At 49.9% G+C, this 17,986-nt stretch overlaps 1 protein-coding gene across 1 annotated transcript; it reads left to right on the forward strand.

Moving 5' to 3' along the window:
* The first annotated feature begins 1,511 nt into the window (after positions 1-1,511).
* Dedd2 (death effector domain containing 2) lies at positions 1,512-17,986 on the forward strand. The gene is made up of 5 exons (XM_005001303.4): positions 1,512-1,670; positions 2,274-2,640; positions 4,049-4,180; positions 8,474-8,614; positions 16,789-17,986. The coding sequence occupies exons 2-5, from the start codon at positions 2,313-2,315 to the stop codon at positions 17,178-17,180; spliced, it is 993 nt and encodes a 330-aa protein (XP_005001360.1). The 5' UTR covers positions 1,512-1,670; positions 2,274-2,312; the 3' UTR covers positions 17,181-17,986.

Here is a 17,986-nt window from a genome sequence, read left to right on the forward strand (position 1 = left end):
CGCCCTTGCGCCTGCGTGGTGACTCTCGGGCGGGTCTCCGAGAGTTTCTCCACTCACACAGCTGTGCTCTGTGGGCGGGGTCCCGGCACGGAGAAGCGTCTGCGCAGTTCTCCGTGGCCACTCCTTTTCTGCTCAGAGTTTGAAAGTTCAGCGGAGAGAAGTAGGCACAGAGAGCTACAACCCACAGAGGGAACTGGCCTGAAGGACGCCTTGACAGGTGTCATTTCATAGGTGAAGAGACCGAGAAACTCTGGGAATACAACTTTGAAGCCAGCCAAACTTGAAGTACTTCTCCTGTGTGGGTCTTAAATTTTGCTCATCCATGTACTGGGCTTTGACTCCTGTCCACTTTACAGGCTGTTAAAGGGATTGGATGATACCTTTATCATCCAACGTGTGATGTGGGGCAGTTGAGATACGGAGAGGCGCTCAGGGAGGGGCCTCATACATACCCCGTGGGTACCTCGTCTAACGTGGACACAGTCCTTCCGAGTTTGTAAAATTGCTGTTTCTTTTTTCTCTTCATTTAACGATATTACTTGTGCGCCCACTGTGTACTCAGTTCAGGACTATGCTTTCGTAAGGGATCGTTGCCATCCATTTGTTCGATGGGTGGAAAACTAAGACCCAGAGAAATAAAGAGATTTTTCAGAGCCACCGCTGCAGCCGAAGCAGAGCCCGTACTGAGTTAATGCCAGGCGAGACGCTGGGCTCCTGCCTCCCCCCAGGGGAGATAATTTCGGGGGTGGGACCCAGTCAGCAAGGAGACTTGTGTCAGGCACGTGCTAGCACTGACCTTGAGTCACCTAAATGGGTGTGGTGCCTGTCATGCCCAAAGCCCTGCGGCAGGAGCCGGGTAGACACCACAGCCTTGACAGACCTGTTCTCTTTAGTGCAGGTTAGGGAGAAGGTATTTGAGTGACTCCTTGATCCTGGAGGGAAGAAATGTGCATATCGGGATGCAGGGGTCTATTGTGATTTGCAAGAAGGGTTATTCAGTTCTGAACATGAGATTGGGGAATCCTGGCCTCTATAGGGAGGAATTTATAGATGGGGTGGGGGTTGGGTGTGTGCTCTTTGGGACAAAGGTGTGTTTCCAAACTGAATCATGAGACTGTACAGTTGAGATGTAATTTCTGGTTTCCATTAACAGTGGAGGACAGTGCTACAGGAGAATCCAGGTCCTTACTCTAAGAGGTCTGGACGTTACTGGGAGCCGAGACAGTCTTAACTGTAAACCTTTTCTTCGGGAAGCTGAGCAAGTGATAATGTGGGCGTCTTTGTTGTGATCAGCAGGGGGCTGTAGTTTATGAGATTAGTATATCCACAGGCAGTGATGTGGAGCAACTGGGGCCGGCGTCTTGAGTCACCTACGAGAGACGTAAGAGATCCTGGAGTGCCAGACCCAGGGAGGTTCTCACATTGCGCAAGCGCAGCCCCGACAGGCCGGAAGCTTCGGTTGGGGGGCGGGTCTGGAGGCCCCGGAGGGTGGGGCTTGTAGGTCTGGTTCTGCGCTTGCGCCCAAGGGGCGTGGTAGTCGCACCTGCGCGAGTTGGGGGGGGAAGAAGGAGGAGCAAGGTGACGCAGGCGTAATAATAGAGAAGGTGCCAGAAAGATCCAAAACAAGTGGCTGCGGCCGTCGCCCAGGAGTAATCGGACCCCGGAATCCGGTGAGGATCCCAAGAGGCTTAAGGGCCACTGGTGGCGGGCAGGCGAAACCACTCGAACGCTGGAGATAGGGTGGGGCCGCCCTTTATAGGGCCGGGGTCGGGTTCGGACAGTACCACCTGTTTAGAGCAAAGGGCTGCCTTGGTGGGTCTGGCTGATCTGGGCTGAGGGTCCCTTTCGGAAGGTACCACTTGGGTAGAGTGGAGGGCCTGAGTGGAAAATACTGGTGAACTGAGGCAAGGGCCACATCTGGACATTTCCTACGCAAAGGCACCGTGTGCCGTGGACAAAGTGCCCTGGAATGGGCAGTGATTCTCGTTTGGGCCGAATCACTTGAGGCTAGTTTGGAACGTACCACCCGGGGAGGGGTCTTCGGGCTGTGCTGGCCGGACAGTCGGAGAAGCCGCAGAGTCTGGCGTCTGGACCTGTTACTAGGGGACCTTGGGCCGTACCATTCCCTTCCAGGGGAGAGGGAAGCCGAGGCGCTCGTGGGCTGTGGGGGGGCGGCCCTGTTTGGCCTGGGAGGGGGAACACCCACTGGCCGGTGTGGAGTCCCGACCGCCGCGTCGCTGACCGCTGCCTCCTCCCCGCCGTGTGGGTTCTAGGGCCTGGTTCTGAGCTTGTTCCGCATCCCTCCCCCGGGAATGGCGCTGTCTGGGTCGACCCCGGCCCCGAGCTGGGAGGAGGATGAGTGCTTGGACTACTATGGTATGCTGTCGCTTCACCGTATGTTCGAGGTGGTGGGCGGGCAGCTGACCGAGTGCGAGCTGGAGCTTCTGGCCTTCCTGCTGGACGAGGCCCCCGGCGCAGCTGGCGGCCTGGCCCGCGCCCGCAGTGGCCTGGAACTGTTACTGGAGCTGGAGCGCCGTGGGCAGTGCGACGAGAGCAACCTTCGGCTGCTGGGTCAACTCCTGCGGGTGCTGGCCCGACACGACCTGCTGCCTCACCTGGCTCGCAAAAGGCGCCGGCCTGGTAAGGTTGAATGCAAGTGTGCCAGACTTCCTGTGGGGAGAAGGTCTAGTCCTGCTGGGACCCTGTGGTGCCCTGATAATGTCTCATTCCATTCCCCCTCCGCATAATATTAATGAGAAACAAAAGAGGGAGGAAGCTTGGTTTTAGGAGTGAGCTTGTGGAATTTGACCGCATCAATAATAATGCCAACCGCTGTTTATGGAAGGCTGGTTCACACCAGGCAGTGCTCTAAGTCCTTCATAGAAACCGTCTGTTTTGTATCCTACTAATAGTTCCAGGAGGAAATACTGTTATTGTTTCTGCTGGACAAGGAAAGCAACAGGTTCAGAGAAGTTAAGCAGCTTGCCACATGTAAGACTTGACTTTTGTGTACTGGGTGTGGAGGGTATAAGGTAATAGGGTTTACATGTAGCTGGAGCATCAGAAAATAATGACGAACAAATGCGTAATTATTTGTTAAAGAAGGTTAAGGTTACAGATAAACTAAACCAAGATAATGGGATGTAGGAAGTGCCTCCAAGTAAAGGGAGGCTGCCTTAGATTAGGTAACCAGTGAAGACCTCTGAGTTATTTAAATTGAGGCTGTACTGCCAGCCATGAAGAAGTCTTAGGGAAGTTCCCAGGCAGAGGGAAAATGGAGCATCATATCCCTGAGGTGGGAATGATCTTGATATCATGAGAAGCCAATATGGCAGGATATAGGAGCGCCCAAGCAACAAGATAACATGACAGGGGAGCTTACAGGTAACATAGGTAGAAAGTGTGGAAGCCAAGATTCAAATCTAACTGACCTGTCCCCAGAGTTGAGGCCCTTGACTTGGGAGAGGAAAACAGTGAGAGGAGCAGGGAGCTGGGAGGGTTTCAGACTGCCGGAAGACCTGTGCATGTGTAGGTTGTTGGCCACTTGGTTGCAGTGAGGTGGAGTGACCAGGTTGGAGATGGGGGATTATAGGTTTTCATAGCCCAGAGCAAGGCTGTAAGATTTGGATAACCAGACAGACACCTCTAGAAGAGATAATGGCATTTGCGGAAAAATGTGCCTGAGAGTCAAGTTCTAGAAGAGAAGACTGGGAAGCCTACAGAGATCTACTTATTTCTAGGGGCTTCAGGGTAAATATGGGGCAGTTGATGAGGGACAAGGGGCCATCACAGAGATCATGATCATGACTGCTTATGGAATAGCTCTGACAATCGGAGCTGCTGTAGGCACAGGCTGAGTGGCCTTAGAATGGGATGAGTTCTCTGTCTAGGAAACCGTCTGAGCACTCTCTGAGCAGAGGGTGTTTGAGTGTGACCTCTGAGGGACTTAGGCACCTTGTGGTCCAGGTATTCGTCTAGCAGCAGGAGTTGAAAACTGGACCTGAAATTGGCAGGAGGCTGTTAATGTTTCTTTCTGTTTTCCTTCCAGTGTCCCCTGAACGCTACAATTTTGGCACCTCCAGTTCTTCTTCAAAAAGGACAGAGGGCAGCTGCCGGCGCCATCATCAGTCCAGCTCTTCATCCAGCACTTCAGATTCTCAGCAGGGCCAGTGGAATACAGGTGAGTCTGCTGGTTTGGCATGGTGGGCATTTATGTCTTCTGAATGCTGATAAACCACCTCATCTTGGCCCATGAAGTGGCGTGAGGGGTCTTTGCTCTCATTTTCACAGTGTGTCTCTGTTAATTATTGTATTACTGCTACAGGAGGAAGTTTGTATCCTGAGCAACGCACAGAATTATTTCATGTTGTTTTCTATTTTAATTAAGGGACACCATATTGTAGGTATCAGTTTGTACCAGATTGTCTTTGCTAGACCTGTTGCTGAGATTTATTCATGTCAGATGCCTCTAATTGGCTTCATTGCCATGTCTCAATTAATTTATTGTCTCTTCTCCCTTCTCAGTTTATTATTATTATCATAAAGTTTCAAACATGCATAAGAGTTAAACATTTTTATTTAGATTAAATGATTGTTAACATTTTACCAGTTGGCTTTACATGTGTATATGTAATTCTGGGTTCTTTGTTGAGCTCTCTGAAAGTAAATTACAGGCATCAGCAGATTAACTCCTCATTAGCAAGCATCACTTGAAAATAAGGATAGTCTCCTGTACCACTTCCAGATCATTATGTTTCTAAAGAAGTAAATATTGATGTCCTAATGATCCATTTTCAAATCTCTTTCAAGACTGTCTCAAGTTTTAGGGTATGTGCATGGTTGAGTTGTTATGTATGCAAGTTATGTCTCCTTAATCTCTTGCTACACATTTTTTTAGTATATTTGCTACTGAAGTAAGCACTCTCCCTATATATTTAAAAACTTATTTAAAAAATTTTTTCCTTTTATTAGTACATCTTTGCAGTACATAATGATCACACTCATCCTGGGGAACTGGTACATGCACATAACACATCTTAATTATTTTTATGTTCCTTTGCCCTCCCTCTTCAGTCTCAAACTGTAGAACAGAAACTTTTTCACAACCTCAGACCTTTTATAGAGGAGGGGGATGGGGGTGGGGTCCTCATGCATGCTAATAAGCATATGTTCTACCACTGAGCTACCCACACATGCAGCTGCCTGCTTCCCTCCTTCCTTCTTTCCATCCTTTCTTTATTGCTTTTTTTTTTTTTTCTGTCTTTTTGAGGCAGGGTCTCTGCATTTCAGGCTGGTCTCGAGCCCACTTTGTAGCCCAGGCTGGTCTCAAACGCACTCGGGAGGCTGAGGCAGGAGGATCCTTGTGAGTCCGAGACCAGCCTAGGCTACAAAATGAGCTCAAGGCCAGCCTGAACTGCACAGTGAGACTGTTTCAAAAAAAAAAAAAAAAAAAAAAAATGAAAACAAGTGTGAGCCACCATGCTTGGCTTTCTTTATTTCTTTTCTTCTCACTATGTAGTCCAGGCTGTCTTGAACTCACTGTGTAGCCCAGACTGGCCTTGAACTCATGGCAATCTTCCTGCCTTGCCTTTCAAATACTGGGATTACAGGTGTGCACCACCATGCCTGTGCTTCCTTTTCATTTTCAACTCTGACCTGTCCAGGGCAATTGTTTTGTGGAATGTTCTGATTGCTTCTGGTTATGTCTGGTTGTTTTTTGATTGTGTCTATCTCCCATATAGCTTTCTTTTTTGTTTTTTTTGAGATAGAGCCTTGATACATGATCCAGGCTGCTCTTGAATTCACTGTGCAGCCAACTGACCTCAAACTTGTATTGATACTCCTGTCTCAGCCTCTCAAGTGCTGTGATTACAGGCATGTGCTACCATACCCACTTGCCTTGATATTTCCTGTGGAGTGGGAATTAGGTTTGGAGGCTTGGTTAGATTCACGTTACACATTTTGATAGTCACTTTTTTTTTTTTGTCTTTTTCATTTTTATCGCTACCAGGGATCGAACTCACGACCGCCTGCTTGCAAGGCAGGTGCTTATGCCGCTGAGCTAAATCCCCAGCCTGATAGTCACTTTTTAACTGATGCCATGTTCTTCATTTTGGAGCACATCATGAAGTATTCTTTTGTGTAAGGGGAAAATTTAATGACTTTGTGAAGGTGATATCTGCCATATTTGTTGTAAAAGAATGTTTCTTTTATTTTTTGAGACAAAGTCTCAACTGCATAGTCCATGTTGGCCTCGGAATTTACTAGGTAACCCTGCTAGCGTTAAACTTAAAATTCTCTTGTGCCATGGCCTTTATAGGTGTACACCACTACGCCTAGCTGTAAAGAGACATTTCTTTCCTGGTAAGGTTAAACATTCTGTAGGATAATATTTGGGACATCCTGGTCCCCAGTAGCCATTTGCCTGGTGGGGTTAGTATGTGCTAGTGAACCTTGCCTGTTTTACACTAAACCATCTATCACATTGGTGTTTGCAAAAGAGTGACTTTCCAATTCTTTTCTTTTTTCTACCTCTCTTAGATGGAATTCTTTCCATAACGTTCTCTCACATTTTTCTGAGTGTCACTATGGAGTCATTATTTATCTACCTTGTTAAAGTTTAAAGTGGTTGGTCTGTGTCTTTTTACCCTGCGTGCTGCTGAAGTGAGCACACTAGTCTCTGTCTTTCTGCTATGTTTCCCTGTTTTTTTGGCTGCCTTTTGCTTTGTGGCCTTGCTGATATCACCTTGAACTTTCCCTTCCCCATCTTTAGAATCAGCTGTTTCCTAATTAGCCTGGTTTCTTTAGAGGCCATGGTACTTAATCTGGGTGCTAAGTGGTCACATTGTTACTAGGCTGTGTCTGTGAGAGGAGATAAAGACTATGTTTTTATTGTTGTTTTTCTTTTCTTTTCTCTCCCTTTTGTGTCAGGAATTGAACTTAGGGCCTTGTGTTTGCCAGGCAAGCGCTTATGCTCCTGAGCTATATCCCCAACCCTGTTGCTGTTTTTGAAACAGTGCCACCCTGTGCAGTTCAGGCTGGCTTGGAATTCACTTTGTAACCTAGGCTGGCTTTGAACTCACAGCGATCCTTCTGCCTCAGCTTCCCAAGTGCTGGGACTACAGGCACATGACACCCCTTAAGATCTTGTTAGTACATTTTTAATTCGAAAATAGATTAAGGATTTTTTTTTACTAAAATTGAGAAATGGATTTTTTAACTTTTTATACTAATAGTAAATTATACTATAATAGAATAGCATCAGAATTACAGAGTCATTACTGCTATTTGAAGGCATCTTCTGGGTGAAGCAGGAGATTTGTTTGTGGTTCTGGTTCTTTGGTCATATCCCACTGGGAATTTGCAGTTAGAATGTTTTTCCATGTTACTTGAAATAATTGTTTTCTCTGAGTATTCATGTTACTAATTGTATATACAATTAGGTTTATATGTTTTGGCTTGTGTTTACTTTTATGGTTTGTTTCTTTTAGTTTCCTTTTAAGTTTTGAGTGTATAAAACAGTTACATTACTCAAAAGACAAAACTAAAGTATGAAAAAAGATATTCTTAGATGTGTAGAGGGTATAGGGGCTGGGGATTTAGCTCAGCGGCATAAGCGCCTGCCTTGCAAGTGTGGTGGTCCTGAGTTTGGTACCGATTAAAAAAAAAAAAGAAATGTAGGGGGTATGGTGGCTCAGGAAAATAAAAGGAAATTGTATCATTACTCCCCCAAAGTAGGCGGGTAAGTAGTTTCATTCATTTTGACATGTCCTTACAGTGCTTTTGTTTTTTTGAGGCAGTTCTTGCTGTGAGTTCCAGCCTGGCCCTAAACTCACTACTTTGGCCAGGCTGCCCTTTAATTCACAGCAATCCTCTTGCCTCAACGTCCTGAGTGCTGTGCTACCACAAGGGGCTCTTAGTGTTTTATCTTGTAAAAATAACAAGGATGTTTTCTTACTTTCTTTGTTATGCAAAGTATAACACAGTGTCCTGGAAAGCTTCTATCCTGCTCCTTGTCAGATCTTTGCATTGTGTTCAGGCTTTCATGATTATATATGCTGCCCTAGTGGCTGTTGTCACGCTTGTCTCCTGATGTGTGAGTGCAAGGACACTCTCTCTTTCTCTCTCTTTGCTTGTTTTGTGACAAGGTCTCACCATGTAATTCAGACCATCCTTGAACTCACTATGTAACCCAGGCTGGCCTCATAGCGATTCTCCTGCCTCAGCCTCCCAAGTGCTGGAATAACAGGTGTGTGCCACACCTGGTTAAGGGCTTCTTTAGACCTAAAGGAGTCGACTGAATGTTGGTGTGAGCTCTTGCAGATGATTGTCAGTAGTACCCCATCTTCTAGACAGAAAGGGACTCTCCCAAAGACTCACAGCACAGAGACTGGCCTTGAGTTCCTCCTGGACACCTACCTTGGTGGCACTTTCTATCATCCTGGTCCTCAGTCTACACCTTCTGTTTCCTCAGACTCCCCACCAACCAAGCGACAACGGCGGAGTCGAGGCCGCCCTAGTGGTGGTGCCAGAAGGCGGCGGAGAGGGGGCCCACCTGCCCCTCAACAGCAGCAGGAGCCTACGAGGCCCACATCAGAAGGCAAAGTGACCTGTGGTAGGTGTCTGGGAGCTTTGGGAGTACATGAATAGTGACCAGGGCAGGCTATAGGCTAGGAGTGTGGGCAGAAACCCCTTACAGGTAGGCAGCAACTCTCAGGCACCTCTCAGCTCTGGAGAATTACTATGATTTGTGGTAATGAAGTTTGAGCCCAAGGTCTTGTGTATACCAGGCAGATACTCTACCACTGAGCTAATCCCTAGGCCTTTTTACTTTTATATCAAGATAGGGTATTGTTAAAGTTGCTCAGGCCAGCCTTGAATTTGTGACCCTCCTGCCTCTGTCTCCCAGAATAGCTGGGATTTATAGGTGGGATTTACTGCACCTGTCCATAGGTAGCACAGTGAATTCTTGTCCTTTCTGTTGCCTTCTTGCTTGTCTGTGTTCTGCCATGGTTGAAGGATGAAATCATGTGCCACACAGCCCCAGGAAGCCTTTTCTGTAATCTCATTTGTTTTTTCAGCAAACATCTGCAGGGGTTACTTATTTCATAGTCATGTCTCGTACAGTGGTGGAATATCCTGGGCCACAAAACAAGGGCCCCAGGTTAGGCTGCCTGATTCACATCCTGCCCTTGGCACTGAAATATGCTGCCTCTCTGACCTTGGGCAGGTGACTGAACCTCTCAGGGCCTGTTTCCACATCGGTAAAACAGGGCTGATAATGGTCCTGACCAGGGCCATGAGAAGAGGCCAGTTAACCACATGATAATGCTTGGAACAGCGCCTGGCCCAGAGCATGTGCTGTGTGAGTTATGCCTTTAGTCTCACTGGTGCTGTGCAGTGGGCTTGTGGGGGTGGTAGTGCAGCAGGGAGCTCTTGCTCTGACCTTGTAGTTGGGTGACAGGCCAGTGGAACTGAAGATCACTTTGATAGGTGCTATGAAGAGGTAGGCTTCCTGTGAAGGTTTTGAGCAAGGGAGTGCTGTCAGCTGATGCCTCTTTTTAAAAGAATTATAAGTTGGTGTCGTGGCATGTGCCTATAATCCTAGCACTGGGGAGCCTGAGGCAGGAGGATTATGGGTTTGAGGCCAGCCTGAGCTCTACATAGTGAGGCCCTACTTAGTGAGGCTCTACATAGGAGGTCCAAAAACTCCAAAATAGTCTATCATGTCTCTTAACAGTAGCCTACCCCACAGAGTAAGGTACATTTTTAAAAATTTTTTCTCCCTTTTTCCTGCTTTTCCTGTGACCCAGACTTACTCTGCAGAGCCTCTTTTTTTCTTTTAATGTGAAACTTTGTCACTGGAAAATTTAAAAATAATAATTAAGAAATAAATATATATATATAAAAAATAACTCTAATCCCCTCTAGAAAATCTGCTAGTAAGGGATTTACAGTAAGTAAAATGAATGTATCAGGCAGCCTTGGGCTCCTACTATAGGCTCTGCTGAATACGTGTTAAATAATCACCTGGAGACAGGGAATCTTGTGTTGATGCTGTGTGTGCCCACAACAGAGGGATGGAGGTCTTGCCTGGGGTAGTCAGGTTGGAGAGCATAAGAAGGAGTGGAACAAGGGAATATTCTGGTTGTATGGCTGACTGCAGACAGGGTCCGGTGGGTGGAGGGGCATCATCTGCTGTGGAGACTCATGCTCTGTCCTTGCCCCAGAGAAATCCCACCTAGTCCTGTGGGGAGGACATAACCATAGGCAAGTTCTCCCATCTCTGGTTCTCTCCTTCCTGGGTTGGGTAAACAGAGGGTGTGAGATATGGTCTGTTTCCAGAACTCCCTGGCTACAGAGGAGATAGACAAGTGGTACCCAGGCTAGTGTGACAGGTGCCATGTGTACTACGAGTGCAGGAGTGTTTCAGGGAGCCTTCTTCCTGGCCCTCTTCCCTGTTCCCTGTGGAGATGCCACTTCCCGAGGGAGCTGGGAAGGGCGTTCCCCATGTTCGGGCTGTGCTGGGTGCCATCAGGAACACAGAAACAGAATTGGTCTCATGTCCTCAGACAGTTCCGGGCTTGGGGAGTGACTGTCCAGTGGTGATGCTCCTGAAAGTCAGGTACCAATTACCAGAGCCACCAGGCTGGCTGCATTCCCAGGGAGTCACTGTCTCAGAGGGGCCAGGGCTGGGAGCAGGCAGTGCCAAACTTTAGATGTCTTCCCTGAGCGCAGGAGGTTGTTAGCCAGGGTGTGGCTGGGTCTTAACTCAGATGGGTAAGCAGGTCTGACTGCTGACTCACTAGGCAGGGCAGGGCTGGAGCGAGGCTATCCCCACTGAGGCCCTAGTTTTCCCCTCTGGAAAATGGGCATGGTTATCTTAAGGAGACCTTGAGGTTTCATGTGAGGGGTGGAAGTTCCTCCTGACCCAATTGAGGAAGAGCCTGACATTCCTGCCCCAGCAAACCAGGTGCATTTGTGGGGGTTGACCCCAGTGAGCTGCTCTCATCGACAACAGTAAATTCCCAAGTGCCTGAGGTATGAGAAGGGCGCGTGGGGGTTCTGGTGTGAGCACAGAACCCCGGAGCTTCCACATCTTTCTTGGCTGTCCGTTGGGTACATGCCAAATATATTACTCTTCTGACTTGAACTCTCAAAACAACCACTGAGATAGGGGTGGCATAGTGCAAAGAAGGAAACAGACCACGGCCAAGGAAGTCACTAGTATGAGAGACAGGGGTAGAGGTGGGCTGACACTTGTTCTTTTATTTTTTAATTTTGAGACAGGATCTTGCCAGGAAGTTCAGGCTGGCCTTGAACTCACAATTCCGCCCCCAAGTGCTAGGATTCTACCAAATCTACTGTTTATTTGTTGTTGAGTGTTTACTAGTACAGGGCCTAGCAGGCTGAGGCCCCTGCCAACATTGAGCTCATGTTGTAGTCAGAGGGGAAAGGCATGTCAAGAGCTTCAGGGATTGGGAGAATGTTCCAGATGGAGGGGTGAGCATGAGTGTGCCCATGGTGGTCAGGGAGTGGTGAGGAAGCTAGTAAAGCTGGAATAGAAGGGCAGACTGCTAGAGGTGAGGACAGGACAGGTAACCAGGGCAGATTCTGCAGGTCTCTGTGAACCACAGGCCTTGGGCTTTGCATATTTTGAGTTAAGGAAAGCAGTAGAAGCATTGGAATGGCAGGATCAGCTTTGCTTACCCCCACCCCAACTGTTACTATGCAAAATCTACCAAAATCAATCATTGGTAAAACAACTTTGAGAACCCATCACCAAACTTTGGCTGTTGACCCTTATGGCTGCTCTTGTGTCATGAGCCATGTTCCAGCTCTCTTGCTATTCAAGGGTAGATGTTTCACTGTGTATCTCCAAAAGAAAAAATGTTCTTTAAAATATCCTACCAAAAAATATAATAGTAATTCTTGCTATCACATATGTCATCAGTGTACAAATTTCTATAATTGTCTCATAAATAGGGTTCTTCAAAGTCTCTCCAGATCCCTGGGATTCTTGTCATCTTGACCCCGGACCCCTGGCCCAGTGTTATATTTGTGGAGAGCAGCTTGTCCCATAGCATCTCACAAAGACTAGATCTGGTGGATTGCATCCTGAGTAGGGCTGATTTAGTGTGATCTCCTGTGTCTGTGTTCTGGAAATTGGGTCTAGAGGGACTTGGTCAGACTCCAGTTTGATACTTTGAGTTTTTGGGCTCACTTCCAGGGTGGTGGTTCTTCCAGCAGGAAGCAGGCAGTGGCTGCTTACCTTTCGAAGTTGGTGGAGTGAGGCAGCCGTGAGCCAGGAGTCCCCGAGCTGGCCTTGGTGTGGCAGTAAGTGGTTGTGTGGGGTGTTTCCATGGAAGCATGCTGGCTGCCTCTTTCCTCCCAGGCTGGAAATTTCCCAGCAGTGCTTGTGGAGCACAGGTCCTCTTTGACCCGTTCCACCCACCTAGGAACCCTTGGAGGAAAGACTGTGTGAGGTTCTGTTGAGGGCTCCCAGACATCCAGCGCAGGCAGGACCTGTTCTGGGTGGGCCTGGTGTCCCACTAGGAAGCCCTTCCCCCTTCCGCATCTCATTCTATACCCCTGAGGGGTAAGAAGAGAAGCCCCTGGGGTGAGGTGGGTGCTGTACTTACTTGAGCACAGGAAGCAACAGCTGCTCCTTCTGGGAAGGTGGAGCCTCCCACCTCAGAGGTAGAAGCAGTTCACTGCCACTGCCTACATGGGAGCAGGTTGGTCAGCTCTCAGCCCGTGGTGTGTGGGTACTGGGTGCTTGTGCTGCCTCGTGCTTCACTGCCACACCTGGACGAGTCCATGCCTTTCTCCTGTCCATTGCTCCCATCCTGGACAGCTGTCTTGGCCCTCTTCCTGTCACCATCCCATTCCTGCAGAACAGCTGGAGTTTCTCTCAGTCAGGTGGTCCTGTTCTTCCTGTGTGGCCGGCTGCATGTTCAGCCATGTAATCCCCTGCCCCACCAGAGCAGGTGCTGGGGTGAGCACTGTTCAGGGAGGAGCCCACTGAGGTAGAGAGTATGGTCACCCCTCTAGAGGCTGCATAACCAGATCTCTCTTTTGCAGAGACCAGACCTCTAGTCCTACTGTCTGTCCTCTTCTGCAGTATTCTAGCTGTGGCCTGTGAATGCCCCAAGTTTATTTTCTCCCTGGACTTTCACAGGTGTTCTTTTTTCTTCCAATAGATCATTTTTCCTGTCTCTCCTATTTTCCTGGCTAATCTTAAGTGTCCTCTGTCTATTTCACTTTAAATGTCATTTCCTAGAGAAGAATTTGTGCTTGTTTATGTTTAATTATGACTAGCTCTGTATCATTTTCTCTCTTGGGCTTCAGGGTATCTTTTAATTGTATATTTGTGTATGTGCTTGTATGGGAGGCATCAAATAGGATAGGGGTAATTAAGAGTTTGGGATCTGGAGTCAGGTACCTCAAAATTCTGGTTTTGGGCAAATGACTCAACTTCTGTGCCTCGGTTTCCCTATCTGCAAAAAGGAAGTAACAGCATTGCCTCACAAGGTTGTGTGATGATCTAACGGGTTGGCAGGTGTGAAAAACAGTCCTGTGACTACCTATAGCAGATTTCATGTAAACGTTTTGGTGCAGGATTGGATGGAATACGGGAAGAGGGGTCATGGAGAGGCTGCACATAGTTCAGGGCCGGGGTGGCATGGTGGCTCAGGTAAAGTTCATCTTCTCTTGTCCAATGGAGCCTCCTGTCCTCTCCCACTGTGATTCCCTTGATCACGTTATCTGGGTCCGAGTTGGACTGAGGACTGGTGAAGGATGTCCTCTTACAGAAATGGCAGTAGTGACAGTGCCCGGAGGGTTAGGTGCTTGTGAGGCAGGGACAGTCCAAGGGTGAGGTGTGGCATACAGGCAGTGCTACCTGACTGTGGGCGACACACCTCTGTGTCCCGCTTGCAGCAAGGCCCTTGTGTCACCCTCACATACCTAGCACTCAGTAAACCCCTGTTGAATGGAAGCCCCATAAACCTGTCCTTGGCCTGTCCCCTGCCCACTCCCATATGGTGAGGAGATAGATGATTTCTGCACAAGTGTAATAACATCTGCTCTGAAGAGAAGGGCAAGCTGGAAGAGGATCAGCTGGCCAGAAAATAGACCCTCAAACTAAGCCTTGGTGGAGAGTGGGGGTGTTGAGGATGAGGAGATGGACAGGCTGCTCTTTGTCTGTTTTCTGGAGACAGGGTTCTCATTATGTGGTTCAGGCTGGCCTTGAACTCATGGCAGTCCTCCTCCTCAGCCTCCCAAGTGCTGAGACTATAGGCGTGCACCATAAGGCCTGGATGGACAGACCTTTGGGTTGGGGAGGTTGGGGGATCACTTGGTTGTGGCCGGAGGGCAGGGTGTAGCAGTTGGGACAGTTAATGGAGGAGGAGGAGGCTGGCCTAGGGATTCAGGTGAGAGAGGTGAGGGCAGGGCTGGGGCCATGGGGTAGAGGTGGGTGTTGAAATTATAGTTGCTGTTTCTTGGCCCTTCTGTGTGTCATAGACCCTGAGTCAGGCACTGCATTAGTTGCCTCATTTAATTCTCATGACCCCACCATGCAGCAGGGACTTCTTGTTTGTCTGTTTATATTTTTCAGATGAGGAAACTGAGGCTCAGAGAGGTGAGGTCACATGCCCAAGGCCCCCCAGCTAGAGAGTGGCAGAACTAGGACTCACCTCCAGGTCTGTGGGACTCCGCCGGCTGGGTCTGCCTCTGCCTCTGCAGCCCTGTGTGGCCTTGGGCAGGTGCTGTTGCTCCTGGCACCCTGGTTCCTGCCCACATTGCACAGGCGTGGCCAGTTGCATGCAGGGGTCAGGGATGAGGATCCAGGGAGCTTATCTGGTCCTCAGGATGGAGGGAGTGAGGCCTAAGAGCCACGGAAGGGGCTGGGGCTGAGGCTGCAGGCTTCCCTGGGTTTTGAGAGGAGAGGATGGGGTTCCTCTCTAAGCAGAAAGAGGAAGGGTTCGGGATGGAAGAAGGAAGTAGGTGGGGTGAGAAGTCGTCTGGTGGTGCAGGGGACCTGCCTGCGTTTTGCTGTCCGCTGACACATCTGTAGAGGTGAAGGGAGCCAGGGGCAGGAAACTTCCCCACCCAGAGCTTTGTTTCCTCATCTGTCAGCCTAAGGCAGTCCCTGGCCCACAGTCCTGAGAGCTACATTCCCACATGCCAGGCACTTGGCATGGCCAGCTATTGGCAGCTGCTCTTCTGCACAGCCCTAGAGTGTTTCTTTCTATCCATTGCTCCTCTTTTACTCCTCATAACAGTACTTTTCTACGGGACTTGGATCTTGGGTTAGATAGGAACCTGTGTTCAGAGAGGTAACTTATCTGAGGTCACACAGCAGTGTCTGAAGGTCCTGAGTTCGGGAGTCAGCTCCATTGACTGAGAAGCCTGCACCCTGGGCATAGGAGGTTGGTTGAGCGTTGTAACTGCCTGGCTGTGTGAGCATGGGTGAGTCCCTTCGCTTGGCCTCTGTTCCCTTCTCTGAGAATTGGCATGTTTGTAGGGCTTGCTGGATGGGGTCCTCTGTGGATCCAGTGAGTTCTAAAATGTGAGTACTTGGAGCAGTGACCAGTAGATCGCCAGCAGTCTCAGGCAGGAGGAGAAAGGGTGAGTGGTGGCTGCTGCTGCTGTTCCTAGCCTGTCTTGATGGTGCTTTGTCAGCCCCACTTCACAGTGCGTATGCAGACAGTCCAAGGAGAAGCTAGAGGGCTGGCTCATATATGCAGGACAGTTCTGCTCCCTGCATAGCGCTGCCCCCTCAATCTGGGCAGATTTAGGAGTAGTTGTCACAGAAACTTTAAACTGTTTAAGAAAAGGATTGATCGTTGCTGAAGTAGGTTTCCCCTCTGTTTTTACCCCCGTGTGGGCTTCTTTCTTTCCTCTTGGTGGCTTAGAGGCCCCAGCAACTCTGTGTTTGTAGCCACCCTCTTGGCCTGTGGACAGAGAACACTGGGTTCCCAGTAGTGCATCGAAGTTTAAGCCTTCAGGGCCTGCTTTAGGCCCTTGCCTCCCTGGAGCTTGCTGGGGAGGATAGAGGTGTGGTTGGCCCCAGGACTCTCACTGTGTAGGGGTGAGTATGAGGCTGCTTGTCTGAAGGCAGGTGCATTTAATTCTATGCCAATTCTTTTGTTTTTGTTTTTGTTTTTTTGGGTCTTTTTCCTTTTTATCGGTACCGGGGATCGAACTCACGACTCGCTTATGCCGCTGAGCTAAATCCCCAGCCCCTTGTGCCAATTCTTTTACAAATACATACTGAGCATCTACTGTGAGCCACAAGGTTGTACAAGTGAATGAAATAGACAAAAAGTCCATTCAGGGAGACAGATGATAGCCTAACAGCCTGTGGAGTAGGTCAGAAGGTGATGCGTGTCTTGGGGAATAGCGGCTGGGAGTGCTGCTGGAGGATGGGGGTGGTGGGTGGGCCTCATCAGGAAGCGGGACTTGAAGGAAGACCTGCAACTGTTAGGGAAGCAAGTTCTGTGGAGATCTGGGGGAAGAGATCTGGGGAGAGCTGGGGCTGCCCTGGAGCCTGCCTGGAGTTGGAGGAGCAGTGAGGAAGGGTGAGCTGGGGGAGAGAGATGAGATCAGGGAGGTAAGGGGCCAGAACTCGTGGAGTAAGTGGTGTAAGGACTTCACGGTCCCGGGGTGTGGCTGCCACTAGGAGGCAGGGGCTGTAGAGAGAGGGGCCTGTGGGAGGAGGCCCAGAGAGGAAGGGGGTAGTAGGGTATCGGCACCCACTGACAGTTTCTCTCTCCCCCACAGACATCCGCCTTCGGGTTCGAGCAGAGTACTGTGAGCACGGGCCAGCCTTAGAGCAAGGCGTGGCATCCCGGCGACCCCAGGCATTGGCTCGGCAGCTGGACGTGTTTGGTCAGGCCACTGCAGTGCTGCGCTCCAGGGACCTGGGCTCTGTGGTTTGTGATATCAAGTTCTCAGAGCTCTCCTACCTGGATGCCTTCTGGGGTGACTACCTGAGTGGCGCCCTGCTGCAGGCCCTGCGGGGCGTGTTCCTGACTGAGGCCCTCCGCGAGGCTGTGGGCCGGGAGGCTGTCCGCTTGCTGGTCAGTGTGGATGAGGCCGACTACGAGGCCGGCCGCCGCCGCCTACTGCTGATGGAAGAAGATGGGGGGCGTCGCCCATCAGAGGCCTCTTGATCGAGGATCTGGCAGCACAGACTCCACTTCAAGGTCTCCGGTCCACCTTCTCCCTCGGAGGACGACCATCTCTGCCCCTAGAGGACTGTCGTTCTGGCAGCCCTGAGACTGCTCCCCACGGCAGGTCCCCTGACAGCCTCTTCTACAGGATGTGGGCTCTGAGGCCTAAACCACTTCCAGCCAGGTTTCCTTCCCAAACGCCCTCCACCCCGCAGGTGTGTTCTCTTACCCTCAGGAGGCCAGAGACTCAGGCTTGCAGATGCAAAAGGTGGAGGTGCAACCACACTCACCAAAGCCCCCGTCCGTCAAGTCTGCCCCCGGGTCTCTGTGCACGTGGGTGCTAGTGCATACAGGTACCCACTCATGCACTGCCCCCTCCAGCCCTTGCCCTGGCCTGCTCCACACACTTTGGCCTAAGGGCTTCTGTCTCAGGATCTCATTTTACCGCCCTTACCTGGGCTTCAGCCACATTCGTGGGCCCTGGAGTTGGGGTGCACATAGGGCCTGCTCACCTTGCCCACACATCTCACGCCAGCCAGGGCTCTGCCCAGTGTCCCCACACAGACCCAGCTGTCTTGGCCACACCTCTTCTCCTCAGGACCTGGCACAGACGTGCACTTACTTGGACCCTTACCCAGAGTATCACACGTTGTGGCAGAATTAGACCAAGGTCTGCTGTTGGCTATGGGGCCAGGGCCAGGACTGGCTGCCTTGGAAAGGAAAAGTAAAGATCTGGGCTGATGGGAAGACATTTTGCAAATGAACCAATAAAACTGCCCTAGAAGGGGCACAGGTGGGCATCAAGA

This window comes from Cavia porcellus, unplaced genomic scaffold (assembly GCF_034190915.1).
Source record: "Cavia porcellus strain 051 isolate PalLab524CR breed Dunkin Hartley unplaced genomic scaffold, mCavPor4.1 scaffold_7, whole genome shotgun sequence".
Classification (NCBI taxonomy): domain Eukaryota; kingdom Metazoa; phylum Chordata; class Mammalia; order Rodentia; family Caviidae; genus Cavia; species Cavia porcellus.